Here is a 17,525-nt window from a genome sequence, read left to right as displayed (position 1 = left end):
TGTAGCAAAAGCAGACTTCTGATAAGCATTGTTTTCCTTTTAATCAATCCAAAGTCTAAATATTAAATTATCAAATGGAACCTATTAAGTGATGCAGATAAAAGATTGCTACTTCTGCTTTAAGAGTGTTTGTATATCAAGCTCATTCCCCTTCAATGTGTTTTCTAATAAGGGAGGGCAGAATAAAATCAGTCTACTGTATGCTACCTGCTAACATAATATAGCCTCACTTTGTATCAACAAAACAATATTAATCAATTAAAAAGGCATTGATTTATTTTAGTGCCTTAGAACAGCAAAGAATTAAAGCTGTAATAAAGTTCATACATACATTCATTCAACTCTGGAAGGAGGCAACCATATGTAAATTGAAGCTATTAATCTACTATTTTTATATTGCTTACACTCTTGAGCACTTCAACTCGTAACAGAGAATACTTTTGTTTATTGATTTCCTGCAAATTACTGGAGTGTAGGCTCTATTAAAAGCTAGCTTATTCTTAACATTTTCAGTTTTACCCCCGTTTTCAGAAAATAATTTTGTGAAATATGAATAATTGTAACATTCTCTTTTTGCTTGCCATTTATCAAAGATACAATCTGAAACTCTAAGAGTACCAATCTCTTTTTCACCATATTTGGGCAGTTTGTATATTTATACTTTCAATTCACATGATTTTTTTTTCCCAACAGTGATAACTACTTTTCACGTCTTTGTCCATCATCCTTTTCCACTCCTCATTCTTGTCATCTGAGAATCATGATTTATTTTGTTCACTGTAATCTTGACTTTCCATTGTTCAGTTTCAGGCAAGGCGTTTTCCACAGGAGAACCACACATCTGCACCATTAGTGAAATGGGCAATTATAGTTTTCTTTTTCTTTCTTACTTCTCATAAATATTCAAGAGGTGGTCTCAGTTTCTTCAGAGGCAAGTGCTGGGGGCAGCGTAGTACCACAAGGACCTTTGAAATGGAATCTGAAAGAGAAAATTTGGGATTTAAATTGTTTTTCAATAAATTATACACACAGTATATATCTTATTAATTTAAACCATTTATGGAGTTGCTGCAGCAGTACCTATTATAATTGCATTTTGGCTATTATATCAAAACTCAATCAAAAAACCAGGCAATCTTTGGAGAGAGGCGTCTGATCCCTTATAAGAAGTCTATTAAAAGAGAGACCACTAAGGTTTTTCTTATTCATTTATCTTTGATCTACATTTGTTTTTTCCACTAAGTTCTACTGTGTTGCTAAGAAGACATAACAAACTACTGTAAACTAGGTGACCTTGTCTTTCTAACAAGCATTGATAAATCCTTCCAATTCTATTTGCATTACTGCAAAAAACAGGACGTCACCATAACAACAAAAGGTGTTACCTGAACTTATCCGTTGCCGGAGTGCTTTGCATGTTGAATTCTGCAACTGGCACTCCCCTGGCAGATACCTGAGGAGCAAACATAGCAGCAGGATATACTACAGAAGAAGTTCCAATCTGTGAAAGAGAAACAAAACATGGCTGCATCAAAGTGAACAACAGGTTGACAAAACTAATAAAGCATTCACCTGGCTTGCCCTCTAACTTTGCCTGAAGCAAATATTTGCTCTCTCAATCTCTTTTAAACTAGGAAGGTTTACCCCAACCTTAGGAATGCGGCATTAGGATTAAACAAATGGTAATAAAAGTTTTCGGCCACAGATCTACAAGCCATTTCTCAAATGCCATTCCTGCTTTGCACTCAAATGTTTCCTATCTGACCATTGCCTCGGCTACAGCTCTTACTTGTCTTCCTCAAAGTTACCCTCGCAGCCCAGTACAGTAAATTTTAGTATGTTAACACAAATATCAAATCAGTTTATACAATTATTTTTGCCCACCAATTTGTGTGTGCACCTGTGTGTCTGGGTCATTTTTGACCCTGGAAACTCCCTGGATAAACCCACACAGCTTTTTTGGTGTGGGTTTTGGATTATGGAAATAGTTTGCTACTGCTTTCTTCTACGATTTACTGGCCCAAGGTTAGCAAGCTGGCTTTGTGCCTAAAATGGGACTCGAACTGACAATATTCTCGCCTAGTGCTTTAAACCACTGCATGTAACTGGCCATCATTGACTATAAGAAATTATAATTTAATTATAATTAATAAAATTTGACAATATTGACCTATGCAATGTTAATTTTGGGATGCCTCAACTTAGTAATATTTCTTAAACATAGAACAATAGGATTGGAAGGGACCTTGGAGGTCTTTTAATCCAACCCCATATCCATGGCAGGAGATCCTATACCATTATGGACAAATGGCTCTCTCTCTTAATAAATCTCTTAATAAATGTCACCTTTGCCCACTCCTGAATCAGCTTTTAAGCAACCATGGCTGATTTGGGGGGGGGGGGGAATCCTAAATTGACACTTTTGATCATTGGTGTTGGAAAAGATTCATGAGAGTATTGTGGACAACCAAGAAAACAATAAAATGGATTATCAAACAAATCAACCCAGAATTCTCATTCAAGGCACAAAATGACCAGGCCCCAAATACTTTGGATATATGACCTAAATGTTTGGAGAAAGCTCTAACCCTGAGAAACATGAAAGGAAAGAGAAGAAGAAGTAAACCAGCAGGCAGTGGTGATGGGTGCCCTGCTGGAAGACCTGAAATCCCAGGAAAGGGACAGATCACCACAGAGAAAATTCTATGGGTGCTAAGAGTTGACAATGACTTGATGACACATAATCAAGCTGGGCTGGAGCAGAAAAACCCAGGGCTGGTTATTAGGTTGGAAAAATGAAAAACAATCCAGAAGAAAGCTGTGTATCATCTACAGGTAAGTCCTCCACTTATGACAAGAATAGAGCCCGAAATTTCTGTTGCTAAATGAAACATTTGTTAAGTAAGTTTTGCTCCATTTTATGACCTTTCTTCTCACAGCTGTTAAGTGAATCACTGCAGCTGTTAAGTTAGTAATCCGGTTGTTAAGTGAATCTGGCTTCCCCATTGACTTTACTTGTAAGAAGGTCACAATAACTCCAGGACACTGCACCCGTCATAAATATGAACCAGTTGCCCAGCATCCAAATTTTAATCATATGACTAAGGGGATGCTGCAATGAACTGTTGTAAGCTTGCGACCAGCAGCTGCAGGGAAGCCCGGTTGCCCTCTTAAAGCGACACAAACCTCAATCCTGACAGTTCTTGTTACAGAGATAATCTTCTTTAATGTGAGAATTCAAACGTGGTCCAAAGTGGGAAACTTTCCAGCCTATCTGACCTTAGACTGGAGCTCTCCCAAAACAGTCCTAACGGGCGGACTGAGTTTTCGAACTGAGCATGCAGAGGCAAAGGGAGGCGTGGTCAACTAAAAACACCACTCAGTCCAAGGGCAGATAGGCTGTGTTAACCCAGCATTGGACTCTCCGAGCAGTGCACTGGAGAATCAAGGACTACATGCATATTGTTGTCAATGAATATTTATTGAGAGATTTCTCTCCTAAAAACTATATACATTTTTACTTAGTTAAATGTCCTAACACAGCATGAAACAGGTGCAGTAGTTAAAATGTTGGACTCGGGTCCTACTTGTCTTTCAGTCATGAAAACTCCTTGAGTTCTCTTTTGGCCCAGCCTGTCTCAAAGTTTAGTGGAAGGGAAAACAGAAGGAGGGAGTACAATGTATACAGATATTTAACTCCTGAATTAAAAGTGGGATACAAAGTTAATCAAGTAAGAAAAACAAGTAAGTTTAAAAAAACTACTCACCACCAAACAAAGATCACATATCTCAAGTTCTTTTTCAACCTCTGTAAGGATATTAGAATCCAGAGTTTCTCCAAACCATACAACATGAGGTCGCAAGAGGCCTTTGCAGAGTTCGCATCTGTCTCCCCCCAAATATGGAGAAATTATATATATACACACATACACACACAATTCAAGCAAAGCAGAAAGATTAGTAAAGCAGTTTAAAAGAGGTAATCACTATACTTTAGAATACGTTGCACATGTATCAACTTCAGTGCAAAATTATTGTATATTATTTGAATTCTAGAAAAATCCATTAGGAAAATCTTCATACTTTATACAGCATATTTAATCCAAATAAATTATTCAAAATATTTCACCAATCTTGATATTGTTGTTATGCAAATAAATATTCCAGCCAATGAACCAAATCTAAGTTTTTGGATTTTAAAATAGAGAAAATTATACCTATAATGCTGCTAAAAACTACTGGGACAAAAAAAATAATACTTGGCGTAGATAAGTCATACAACAAAAGGTTGAACTTTTATAATATTAATATGAAACTCATCATTTTGATCTACGATAGCCTAAATACAAATGTGATTTCATTTATATTTTATTTGATAAAATTCTAACCCTAAAACTTCTTAGAATGAACAGAACAAGAATAGCAGCTGAATTCTAAGCAACTGCATTTCAAATTAAGGGTCACTGAATTAAATATAAATATACTCAGAAATGCAGCTTATGATACAGATGTCAGGAGCCCTGTAGGTATCCACAAATGGTGGAAGGCATTCCTTAGAAAAACTGAGAGGGAGGTTTGAGACAATTCTACTTTGCCTGGAAGCTTGAGGCATCCATTCCCAAGCCAATTTAGAAGTAGGGAGCAGGAATAAAGGGAGAAATCCTGGAAAAGAGATCTCTATCACTGATGGATTATTTTTATCACAAGCGTGACACTAAGTTAGATGCTACTAATACTTTCAAGTACAAAGCGTTTTAATGTCAATGCAAATGTTTTCTGATTGTTTAAACAAGAGTGTACATCATGTGTATTCTTTTATGCTGTCCAACAAATTTTCTTACAGAACAGAGGCGGCAGCATGTATAATTCTGTTCCCTCTCTGAACATTGCGGTAATGAATATGAAAGCTGCAAACTTGTGGTCATTCAACTGAAACACAGATCTTGTAGGGCAAATCATAGTATCATGGATAAACACACACACACAGAGTATTTTTATTTATTTATTTTAGAAAACTGGCATGAGATCAAAACTTACCGAGGGAGATCTCCCACAGGAATAGTAACTTCTTCCATTTCAGGATCTGGAGCACTAGAATTGTTAACAATAATAACATACATTTTACTATAATAAAGTACCAAATAAGTATCATATTCTTCCAGATACTAAAAAATCTTCAGTTTTGATCTTATTTTAGTGAGATATCCGACGACATGCACATTTTTTTTGTCTTGAACCCTAGTTTGAAAAAAGCAACAATGATTTTAAGAAATAGGCTTAATTGGCAACAACAAGGAAAAGTTTTACTCTAATGGGAAATGAATACTATATTTTGCACATTTCCTTTTCCTTTTTCCTTTCCTTTTCCCTATTTTAGATATCTTATTTTTTGAGATATAATTTTCTTGAAATTTTAAAAATTAAGGAAGTAATTCAGCAAAATATCAGTATTTGCACAGTCCTCGTAACTGCTTACCTGTGTAAATGCTCAAGCAGAAATTTATATTCCCCAACTGTTCTTGGAATAGTGCCCCAAAATTACTAATAAAGCCACTAACAATTCTACTTAGCAGCAACAGTAAAATCCTACATATATGACATAGGGAGCTATGCAGAGTAGCAGCTTGCCCCCTCTAGGTACATACAGTATAGCTTGCCTTCCTATTTAATGGTATCCTGTATTTCTAACATTCTTCACTGATAAAAACTGTGACTATCATGGCACAAATAATTACCCTTTTCCAGCTAAAGCAGGACAGATTGGACTGTTGTAATTCTCCACCACGTTTCTACAACTGGTGCATCGTGTTTTGAATAGGCTACCTGTGACATTAAGCAATAATATCAGATTTCAATATTAATTTTTAAACTTTTATTTGTGGTAAAACAACAGGAACATGATACATCCTATAAAAATGAGAAGTAACAATTTCAACATACAACAAAATCAAAGTTAATTGTAATATTTTGAAAAATGGAATGTAAGGGCCATCATGAACAAGTTATAAAATTACTACTACAAAAGGAATGGTAAATAGCTAATTATTTTTGGGTTTATATTTCCAGATATTAAAAATGCTTGCCTTACTGAGATGTTTTAAGTTCCTGCATACTTGTAATTTGGGTATATGTAATGTTGATGCATATTTCTAGAGCTACCATATTGCCCATTTCCCTTTCTTGCTGAAATGGCTCCCTTCAAGATCTGCTGGAGGTATGACAGGAATAATGGGCTTCAGAGAGAATAAAAGGATCCCCAATGGTTCTGTATATTCTGTTATGTGTATAATCCTTGAAACATGAGTTTATATATGTAATTCTTACCCTCTATTGTCAGATGTTAATTTATAATCCACATTTTATATTCAGCTTATATATTAAAGGAAACAATTGTTTTCAGCAGTAACATTGCCTATTTATTTGAGCAGTGGTGTTGGGAAAGGAGTAATATAGATAGTCCTTGACAGTTCATTTAGTGACCAAAGTTACAACAGCACTGAAAAAGTGACTTATGACCATTTTTTACACTTACAACAATTGCAGCATCCCCATGGTTATGTGATCAAAATTCAGATGCTTGGCAACTGATTCATGTTTATGACGGTTACACTATCTGGCTATTTGGCTATCATAGTCATGTGATCTTCTGACAAGCAAAGTCAATGGGGAAGCCAGATTCTCCTAACAACTTTGACACTAATTTAACAATTTCAGCGATTCACCTAACAATTGTGACAATAAAGGTCATAAAATTGGGCAAAACTCACTCAACAAATTTCTTGCTTAACATCAGAAATTTTGGGCTCAACTGTGGTCGTACATTGAGGCTACCTGTATTATCTTATTCTTCTATATTATTTCCTTAATCAAAATCCTTATTATTTTTGCTCACAAGCTAAAATATTGGGAAAAGTTTCCCTCTCAATCTTTACAATATAAGCATAAAAGCTATTTTGGTACTCTCCTGAGGGAGAATCAAGACAAAGAAAGAATCCAGTCATATCATGCGCAAGATCTTAGTGTGGAATTTATACTGGCAATTATTTCTAGTGATTTATTAATATAAAAGATGGTTAAATGAGCACTTTCTGTGAATTCTTACCATGAATTTCTAAAACATGCTTTGATCCTGCTCTTTTGTGGAGTTCATCAATGTTTTGTGTGATGATCGCAACGCTCCTGCCTTGCTTGCTTATCTTAGCCTCACACTCTGCTATGGCAAGGTGTGCGGGGTTTGGTTGTTTAGTCATCATTAGTTCTCTACGGTAATGATAGAACTCCCACACTCTAGAGGGATTCCTTGCAAAAGCTTCTGGGGTAGCCAGTTCCTGTAAGAAGAAAAATGGTTTATTATTTTGCTAAAAGAAAGAAATATTCATAGCTGACTATGAAGACTGGCAACATTATATGAAGTTGCAATGATATAAAACCAGTTTGCATTTATACAGTGTACTCCTATGCTCAAAATGCTTTATGAATATCATGGGGAAAGGTTAGTATAACTTTGGCCTGTTTGTTGAAAACCACACATTATATCAAAGCATGTTTTTATAAGGTTTATATAGTATCATTTAAAATATAGAATTGTAAAGCCTATTGATAATGGATGTTACAAAATGTAGAATTTAGATCAAAAGAATCTCCATTGCAGTAGCTTCCATTTCAGTTTCTCAAAGTCTATTCAAGAACTAGATTTTTGTGACACTTATTCACTTACTAATTACACTTAGAAAAACCAATTCAGACAATGTCAGGCTCAGGTGACAAACCAGTCAGTAAATTCCTGTCATAACCCATGGATTGACACTAGGTTGAGCCAAAAAACAAAACAAAAGAAAACAAAAGAAGGCTAAAGTTGTACTAACCTTTTTCCATTACATACATACATACATACATTCATTCATTCATTATTTATTTATTTATTTAACCTCTGTGCAAAATACTGGCTGAAGAAGATTGGATTGGAAGAAGGAGAGCATAGTATTAAAACTGGAGGAAGAAACATCAATCTGCATTATACTACTACTCTGAAAGCTGGAAAAGCAAGTAACTGGACGTTCTAGTAATGAAAGTCAAGGAATGAAAATGAGACAAAAGACGAGTAATCCTCAAATTAAAAGGAGCTCTCCTCGGAAGTTTATAATGCTTGGAAAGGTAGAAGGAAAGAAAAAGAGGACCATCAGCAATAAGCTAAATGGACTAGATTACAGCACAATAGATGCACTATTGGAGTAACTTAAGGGATCTTTAAGAGGACAGATCACACGTAGGCAGAGGATCCATTCATGTGGTCACTAAGGGTCTACACTGACTTAATGGCATATAGTTCAAAGATAGGACTACCGTATTTTCACGACCAAAAGCCGCACCGGATTAAAAGCCGCAGTATCAATTAACGTTAATTTTTTAAACTTTTTCCACATATAAAGCGCACCGGGTTATAAGCCGCGCTCAGAGACCCGGCTCCCCTTGGTTCCTCATCGAATCACGTGCGCAGGTTGCAACTTGGAACTCCGTCTGCCCGAGTTGGGGCATTTTCTGGCTTGGGACGCTCCGGCGGCTTCTTCGGGAGGCAGCCCGCCGGCTTCGGCGAAGGCTGGGACGGAGAGCGCGGCGACCGTGGAGCATGTGTAAAGTACTTTCGCCCCCACGCCGGCCCCCCTCACCGCGCGCCGGCCTTCGGGGATGAAGGGGCAGGACTTCCCGGGCGGAAGGCATGCCTGGCTCTGCGGCTCCAGCCCCAGCACCTTTCGGCCGAGCCTCTCCCGCCAGGCGGCCGCCTTCCTCCGCTGAGCGGCCCCGCGCAGCCTCGCCACCCCGGGAGATCGCCAGCGCGGGGGCCTGGGGCGCCGCGGCCAGGGAAGCCAAACCGGGCGGCGGCGGGCAGGGCGCCCGGGTTGCGGTCCCCGAGGCGGGCGGGTGGGCGCACGTGGCAGGCGTCGGCTAGCGGGACATTTCTGGCGCGGGAGGCTTCGGGCTCCGCTGCTCTCCCGGCTCTTGCCCGGCCGGCGTGGTGTGCTGGGAAGACCGGCGCCGCACCGGCCACCCGCGCGCCCTTGACCGGCAGCGCAGAGCCGGCTGGGGCGCGGAGCGGAGTTAGGCAGGGCGACTGCCGGGGCGGATGGGGTGCTCGGCGCCGGCAAATCCTGAAGGGCTGAGCCGGTCAGCCGTCCCTTCTGCCGTCCCTTCTTGCGGCGGCGGGGGTGACGGAACAGCTCAGTCTATAGGGGCTGGGAACTGGGTGGCTCTCTGCTCGCCCCCCGGTCTCCGACTGAGAAAGTAGCGAGGTTGAAGGGAGAGACCCGAGGGACGTGTGCATGCTTGCGAGCTTCAAGTTTGAGCGTCGGGAGGGAGAGATTTTCTATCTTTTTCCACACATAAAGCGCACCGGGTTATAAGCCGCACTGCTGGTTTTTGATAAAATTTTAGGATTTTCAGTGCGGCTTATGGTCGTGAAAATACGGTATCTTCACTAACTTATGTGGAAGCTGTGTGAAAATAAGATTGGTTCAATAAATAAATAATATTCATTATTCAATAAATACATAATAAAGTTCAATAAATACAGTGAAATTGTAGATATGGTGAAATCTGAAATAGCTTAAACTGTATTATTTTTAGCCCTTAACTTAATCAACTATTCTTAAAATCAGAAACAAATACACTGAGAAAAATTTAATCTGTAGACAGGTACACAAATAAGGCAATCTCAATGACACTAAAATTGTCTGTCCTTCCTTTATGATATTGAAAGTCTTAAAGAAATTACAAATATTGGGGGGGGGAGAAAAAGAGTCCATTTGTGACTCAAAAAGAAAAAAAAAGGTGTATTACTATAACTCATCAAATCATACTGTCAATTCGGTGAAATCTCAATGTACCAAACCTAATACAACAAGCTTCACTTAGAATGGACTAATTCTTAGAATGTGTTGTTTGCAAATATATTGATGAAAACACCATTTGTGTCATTACCATTCTTGAATACTTTGTCATTTGCATCATTTGTATAATGAAGAATATTGACTGAATTGAGAGTTGCACAGCATACAAGTTTAATTATTATGCATATTATGCAAATTACCCCCAGGTTAGTGTCTTTCATAAATAATGAGAACTCTTTTCCTCCCAACTAATCAATTAAAATAAGATTTTATATTATGTTAATCAAAGTTAATAATTCTAACAGAACTACATTCACATTTACTACATATAAGCATTCCAATGAAAATAATTTGTTTTACACTGTTGTGTTTCATCTAGTAATACACTGAATGATTAGCTAACTATCAAGATTTTAAGTCTACCACAGAGTGATATGTCATTCTAAGCAAAGGACTTGGTTTTGACTTAGAACACTGAGCCAGGCCACAATATCAAACCAGACTCAAAGCAAACTGTTGTTTAACACATGTCATATTAGGTTCTTAAAAAGTATTAATACTTTTAAATAATATTTAGCATCCTGAAAGTATACCAATACTACATACTTGTGCAGGCCATTTCCTCCAAAAGGCTCCTGCACCTCGGAAAGTTGGAACACCGCTCTCTGCACTGATTCCAGCCCCTGTGATAATTGCTATATGTTTTGCTTTTGCAAATATCTCTCGAAATTCAGCGATATCTTAAAAATATAAGAAAAATGCAATTAGTACAATTTTAAAACATGTTCTTAATACACACTTTTTGATTAGCGTGTGGAAAATTTATAGTGAAATTATTTTTCAACTATAAAAGTTCCTGTTCTGGGTGGCCCTAAATGAATTCAATCCAATAAGCTCTGCCTAAATATTAGATATGAATCTTAACATTTATGAGGAGGAGGACAGGCAAATATGTCTGGTAAACTGTGCTTGCATATTAGTCTTTTGAGTGTTTAAACTGGAGCTAAAAAAGAGAATACATAATTTATACTCAAAATTAGATACATATGAAACCTATTTTACATGGTAAAATCCAAGGAATCTAATGTAGCTTGGAATATATGTCCTAAAAATTAGAAACAGACTTTTCAACAATTTGTATTGATATTTCCTTGTTTTTACCTAAATATGTCAAAGAAATAACAGCTTAGTTCTGTGATTATCTAGCATATCTAATCAATTCATTTTAAAAATGCTCTTTCTGGGGCTAATGTTAATTGCTATTTGTTTGTCAAATTTAGGCGGTCCAACTCTGTAAAATCATTGGGTTATGTACAATATTAAAAAATAGAAACAATACAAGAAAAAGAATGAAGCACATCCAAAAGGGAAAAAAAACATTACATTTAACATATAAAGGGATACAAAGGCTTGCCACCCACACTAATTTAAGGTCTAGGAGAAAAGTTGGTTTTTGGAAACTTTCTATAGTTAACTTGCAAACCAGAGTCAAGAAAAATGTTTGATTAGCTTTAAAAATTGAATGAGAAATAAGAAACAAGGATATTTCATATGGATAGTTTAATACAGTATGAAATATGCCCCCCCCATCCAGATTTTATATTATAAATAAATCTCATTTTTTGATCTGAAAGGAAGAAGCAGGCAAATTTGGGGAGATGAATCTCCCAATTATTGTTTTGAAACCAAAGGCTATTTTGGGGAGAGGAATGGATAGAGAAATTATGAGGAAGATATAGTGGCCCAGGAGAAGGAATCACCTCCCCTCTTATTTAATATGGTCAAAAACAATTTCTTTGCTCTCTTCATTCAAGGTAATAAATTCAAGCTAATGCATTTGCCATTTTTACTTTTAAAAGTACCTTAAATGTACCCAAAATGTTCCTTTAATAACAGAAAATAAATTAAATTCCATTATCTGTAGTATCTCCATCATCATCTCTTCTTAATGTCCACATGCTGTGCATGTCTGATGTCACAATTCCTTTGTTATACAAGAAGCAATATTTTTAAACTTTTGAATAAATAAAAGAATCCCATCTTACTTGAACTGGGTCGTGACATTTCAAAGTATGCCCTTTCTTTTTTGGCTGCAGCAAATTTAAGCCCGCAATATACTTGAGAAACCACGTTCCTCACGGTAAGGTTGAAAAGCTTCATTAGGATCCTGTATTCTGCTAAGTGAGATTGAAAAGAGTAAAGTGGAAAAGTCAGCCATCTGACAAAATAAAAAAGCAAAATGTGTTTGCCTGCATTTATCCTGGATATATTTCACAATAATTACCATACTACTATAGTAAATACCACCCTAATACATTGGCCTAATACATTATGAGTTACATTCCATTCTAGTCCTGAGCACATAAATGTACTATATAATACATTGCTTTTTATGTTAGCTCTTCTGTGATAGAATTTTCCACAAAGATTGCATCCTTCTTTCTTCATTTTGCCCATAGCCTTCCTGCTAATACAAGTTGGTGAAGCTTTTTAAGGCTTATTCACCACTGACACTAGTAAACAGAACACCTGAAACTGGACATATTTGTTGAAATGTATCTTTTCTCACAGAAGAGAAAAAAGTCTAATTTTATTCACTGAACACTAGCTCAATGCAATTTACAGCATTAATTTTTAAATTCTACCCTTCAAATTAGGTTTAATTTTTTATAAAACCTTTTTTTAATCTGATGCTAATATTTATCTCAATATACTGTACATTCTACCAACTCAGATAAGATTATTCACATTTCCTGCCTTATCAGTGTACTGGTGCTATGTGTTTTTTTTTGGGGGGGGGGATAATAATTCCTCTTTTATTTTTATAACTGAAGGTGGTAAGCATATCTAATACCCTTTTTTCCTCCTTTTTCCTCAGAAGAACAACTCCGTGAAGTGAATAGGGTTGAGAGAGAGACTGGCCCACTTTTTTTTGCTTTGCAGCCATAGTTTTCATCTTCCCTTATTTTGGTATAAAATTCTTTTTATCATGATTTTTTAAAATCCATATTGTGTTCGAGAAAACCTTTCTATAAATCTATAAGATCTACTGCATATTTTCTTAAACCAATGCCTAGTATACTTACATTTGAATCAGGATGATTTACATGATGATTTACATGGACACATCCTTGCAGTTTTCTTAGCATGATTTAGAAATGGTTTAAAAACTAATAGTTAATTTAGCCAAATTGCTCTCAAAAGCTAGATTTAACTTTGCCTATGGAGATTCTCTGTCATCCAGGTTATGGTTGTCCCAAAGGTGCTTTTTCAAGAGGCAAGTGAACTTTCTGATTTTTCTTTGAAGACGTTCACTTCTTATCCAAGAAATCTTTTCAGCTCTGACTGGATGGTCGGGAATGGAAGGATTTATACTCCTTGCAGACAGCTGGTCATTTGTTTTATTACAGCAAGTTGTTAAGGCCACCTAGATGTTTATCTGTATTGTCAGGGTCACCTGAATGGTGCAATTAGGTGTGGAGTTTTCTGGGAACTGTTGAAAGGATTGTGTTGCAGACTGAAGATAGATCATGTTGCATCCCTCCCTCTCTGTTGAGAGAAGGCTGTTCAATTTTGACACATATGGCCTCTTTGACCACTCTTTCAAACCAGCAGTCCTCTCTGTCCAAAATATGGGCTCTGCTATTTTCAAAATAGTGGCCTTTGTCTTTCAAATGGACTGCTGAATCTAGTCCTGATGGGTTTGTTCTCCTTTGTTGTGCCATGTGTTTATGAAGTGGTTTAGGAAGATGTCTGCAAGCAGTATAAATCCTTGCATTCTCCATCATCCAGTCAGAGCTGAAGAAGCTTCTTGGATGAAAAACGAAACGTCTTAAAAGAAAAAAATAGAAAGTCCAGCTGCCTCTTTAAAAAGCACCTTTGGGAGACTAAAGTTTGCTATGATGATAAATGACTCAAAGGGACTTTGCTGTCATAAGTGACTCAAAGCAAATTAAGAGATCCTTACAAGACGATTTACCAGATGTCACCCAATGTATCCGTTATTAAGGCATTCATACATTCTCTTTTAGTTTTGAAAATTAACTAGGAATGCTGATGTTATTAGTTAGAAAGCCCATTGCCAAAACAAGTAGGGGGAAGAGTTGTTTTGAGATATGGGGTGGGGAGAGTAATGGCCCAGTGGAACATAATACTGCAATCCCATTCAGTTCCAACTGAAGTTCTAAGAGCCAAAAATAACAAAATTTAAGAAGAAGAAAATTATACAGAGAGATATGTTTTGATCAAACCAATTTGAACCACTCAAAGCTTCCTAATCAATAAAACAGGACTGGAGGTAGAGACAGCAGCTGTCCCTTGAAGCCCAAAGAACAACTGATACCTTAAAAAAAACTAGATTAATTGACTATTTAAATTCACCAGACCTTTATGTGGGGTCCTATCTTTTTCAGTTCTGCCTACTGCATATAATTAATGGAGGGAAAAGAAGGAAAACACCGGAAATTTAGTTAGCATAACCGTACATTTGCCACCTTGAAGGGACGTACAATTCATACGTACATACATACAGGTAACCCTTGACTTACAACCACAATTGACTCCAGAATTTAAGTTGCTAAGCAAAAAATTTGTTAAGTGACTTTTGCCTCATCATGCCACGGTTGTTAAGTGAATCACTGCAGTTAGTAATGTGGTTATTAAGTGAATCTGGCTTCCCCATTGACTTTGCTTATCAGAAGGTTGCAAAAGATGACCACATGACCCCCGAGCTCTTGCAACCGTCATAAATGTGAGTCCGTTGTCAAACATCCAAACGTCAATCACGTGACTGCGGGGATGCTGCAATGGTCGTAAGTGTGAGAAAGTGCCATTGTAACTTCAAACGACCACCAAACGAATGGTTGCTAGTCAAGGACTACCTGTATTACAAAGGTGGGATATAAATATGTTGTTATTACAAGGAACAATGGATGGAAACTGACCAAGGAGAGATTCAACCTAGAAATAAAGAGAAATTTTCTGACAGGGAGAACAATCAAAGCACTGGAAGCTTTCAAGAAGAGGCTGGCCTGCCATCTGGAAAGGGTGAAGGGTCTCCTGCCTGGGCGGAGGGTTGGAGTAGATGACCTTCAAGGTCCCTTCCAACTCTGTTAATCTGTTTTTTTTTCCATTTAGCCATATTTCTTTATTGATTTTACAGTACAATCAATTGATATACAATTTAAAATGAATGTTTCTTTTTTAGCGAAAAAATAATTCCAAGTTAAGAATTTCTGAAATGCTCACTAGTCTCTTATCTGTGACCATGAATAAAAAATATTATTACAAGGATTTGGCAGTAGGCAAGGAAACTATAGCAAAGGAACGAAGACAGATAGGAAATGGATCCTGCTTCATGCAAGTAGTTAATGAAACAGCGATTTTCCACAGCAAGAACGTTCCTTGAATAGGTCTGGAGTGGAATATTCAAGCTAATGCATCAAAGAAAGAACTTCATAAATAAGGTCCACAGATTAGCAGGGCTTTTAGATTTCAGTCACAACTTTATATCCATAGCTATTCAAAGATAAAGCAGGCCTAAACAGACCAGGGCCCGCCTCCACCCTCCCCACCCCCTCAACACAGGCCAGCCAGCACTTCTGGACTCGCCCAAGAGGGGCTGGAGTTGGGTTCTTCCTCCTCCAGTAATGAGGCAGCCGAAAAGCCAGGAACAAAACCTTCCTCCCCGCCCCGGGCCGCACCTGGTTGTCAGAAAGCGGGGAAGGAGCCAACTGGCGAAACCCACGGAGACCCCACCGCTCCCGGTTCCCCGAGACTGCGAGTCTCGACCGAGCGGCCGCGTTACTCACCCCCGAGCCCCACCTCAGGCTTCCCCGTCCAGCCAGCGCCACCTCAGCCCGCCAGGAAGTGGGCAAGCGGGCCCGGCCGCCAAAGCGACCCCCCGCCGCGCCCTGCGTGAAGGGCGGCACGTCCCCCGCGCGCCGGTCGCCCCTCGAGTGGCCCTTCTGCACCGTTACTATGGCAGCGGTGGGAGGGGGCGCGCGCAGAGGGCGGGCGGTCTCACGTTCTCTGTCGCTCTCGCTTCGAACTGACAGGCGTCGCCAACGAGGCGGGGTTTAGCGCCGGGCTTTTATGGGATCTTTTTTTTTAATGAATTCTGGGAGTTGAAGTCCGCGTAGCTTAAAGTTGCCAAATTTGAGAAGCCCTGGTCTAGGTAAGCACGTTCCAAGCTTGGCTACTTTTAAGACTTGGTGGACTTCAGCTCCCAGAATTCCTCAGCCACCGTGGGGAGCTCTGGGAGTTGAAGTCCACAAGTCTTAAAGTAGCCACCTTTGGAATCCTTTGATGTTGTAGGCAGTTGAAGGGAGCTGCTGAACTATGTTTGGTGCAAATATATGCAGAAATCAGTCTAGGGTTTGCACAGAAGCACCCAGAGAAAGGTTCCAATCCTAGAAGAGTTGAAGGTAAAGTTAACCTTGTCAAGTGTTGTGAAGGAACCAGTGTTTTTAGAAGACATTTCTGTGGTCATGTGCTGTTATCTTCCCACCTTCTTGGTACCTATTTATCTACTTGCTTTGAATGTTTTCAAACTGCCAGGTGGGCAGCAGCTGGGACAACAGGAGCTTACCTTGTCCTATGGCACTCAGGTTTTGAACCCCGGCTGTCACTTTCCCAGCTGATAAGCTCAGTATCTTTAACTGCTGGACCGTGGTATTGTGATATTGTTTTCTGCTTGATTGTTTGAGGGGTGTTAATATCTGTTTATCTGAGTGTTGATTTTGGAGAGGATAGTTCTGATCTTTTTGTTTCCTCCTTAGCCTTTGGAATTTTTTTTTTTGAATGGTATGTACATGTGGTTTATCTTTATGTATCTATTGATGGCCAATTTGTCTGAATGCCAACCTTGGGCTGTTTTTGGATTTAGCTTGGTCTAGGACGTTCACAGTTTCCCAGTTGAAACTATGAATCTGTCCATATGTTCGGAGATTAAAGATTTTCATTCAACTGCTATTTGAAATTACTGGATGCATTCTGCTAGTCTTTTTCTAGTCTGTCCTACATAGTAGCTATCACAATTCTTACATTGTATGTTGTAGACAACTTATTTTTTTGGCTATTGAGGTCTTTAGTTTACATAAGATGCTTTGCAGAGCTTTAGTAAGTTTATGTCCTACAGTGATGGGTGATGGTGTGTGGTTGTAATAGTCTGCTGGTTGTTTCTGAGATGTTTTTGACATATAGTTGTTTGTTGTTGTTGTTAGTTGCAAAGTCGTGTCCGACCCATTGCCACCCCATGGACGACGTTCCTCCAATATGGTAGTGTTATCCTTTTCATAGCTTGTGTAAGTTTTGCTATAGTGGGTTGAATGGTCAGGCAATTTTGACAAAATTGTGTGGCTATCAGAGGTGGGTTGCTCCTGGTTCAGCCCGGATTGGGTGAACCAGTAGTAGCGGCGGTAGGAGGCTCCGCTCACCCACCCGGACGCTTCTGCACCAGCGTGAACACGCCCAAACTGGTAGTAAAAAAAATTGGCACCACACCACTAATGGCTCTCTATTTTATTGGAAAATGTATAGGTAGTTGGTTTCCCTTTTCTTGTGTTCTTGCTTTATTCCATCTTTAATATTTTTACAAATAACTCAAAGCAGCGAATCATATCCCATATATCCAACCCACCT

General features: G+C 38.6%; 1 protein-coding gene across 3 annotated transcripts; it reads right to left on the bottom strand.

Annotated features, from left to right (window-relative positions):
* Window positions 1-254: 254 nt before the first annotated feature.
* On the bottom strand, window positions 255-15,946 carry SIRT5 (sirtuin 5). Of its 3 annotated transcripts, none has more exons than XM_014065264.2 (9): window positions 15,695-15,946; window positions 11,930-12,061; window positions 10,491-10,624; window positions 7,103-7,328; window positions 5,736-5,823; window positions 5,038-5,091; window positions 3,768-3,885; window positions 1,386-1,501; window positions 255-979 (listed from the first exon to the last, which is right to left on the bottom strand). In XM_014065264.2, the coding sequence occupies exons 2-9, from the start codon at window positions 12,042-12,044 to the stop codon at window positions 904-906; spliced, it is 927 nt and encodes a 308-aa protein (XP_013920739.2). In that variant the 5' UTR covers window positions 12,045-12,061; window positions 15,695-15,946; the 3' UTR covers window positions 255-903. The 3 variants fall into 3 exon arrangements, with proteins under 3 accessions (XP_013920739.2, XP_087563537.1, XP_087563538.1); XM_087707411.1 differs by having other exon boundaries at window positions 11,930-12,058; XM_087707412.1 differs by lacking the exon at window positions 15,695-15,946 and adding an exon at window positions 14,270-14,289.
* Between the last annotated feature and the right edge of the window lie 1,579 nt (window positions 15,947-17,525).

Source organism: Thamnophis sirtalis, unplaced genomic scaffold (assembly GCF_051295495.1).
Source record: "Thamnophis sirtalis isolate CommonGarterSnake01/CBP01778 unplaced genomic scaffold, rThaSir2_p1.2 scaffold_2, whole genome shotgun sequence".
In the NCBI taxonomy this organism is placed as follows: domain Eukaryota; kingdom Metazoa; phylum Chordata; class Lepidosauria; order Squamata; family Natricidae; genus Thamnophis; species Thamnophis sirtalis.
Note: the sequence above shows the minus strand (reverse complement) of the source record. Positions and strands in the feature narration are given on the sequence as shown.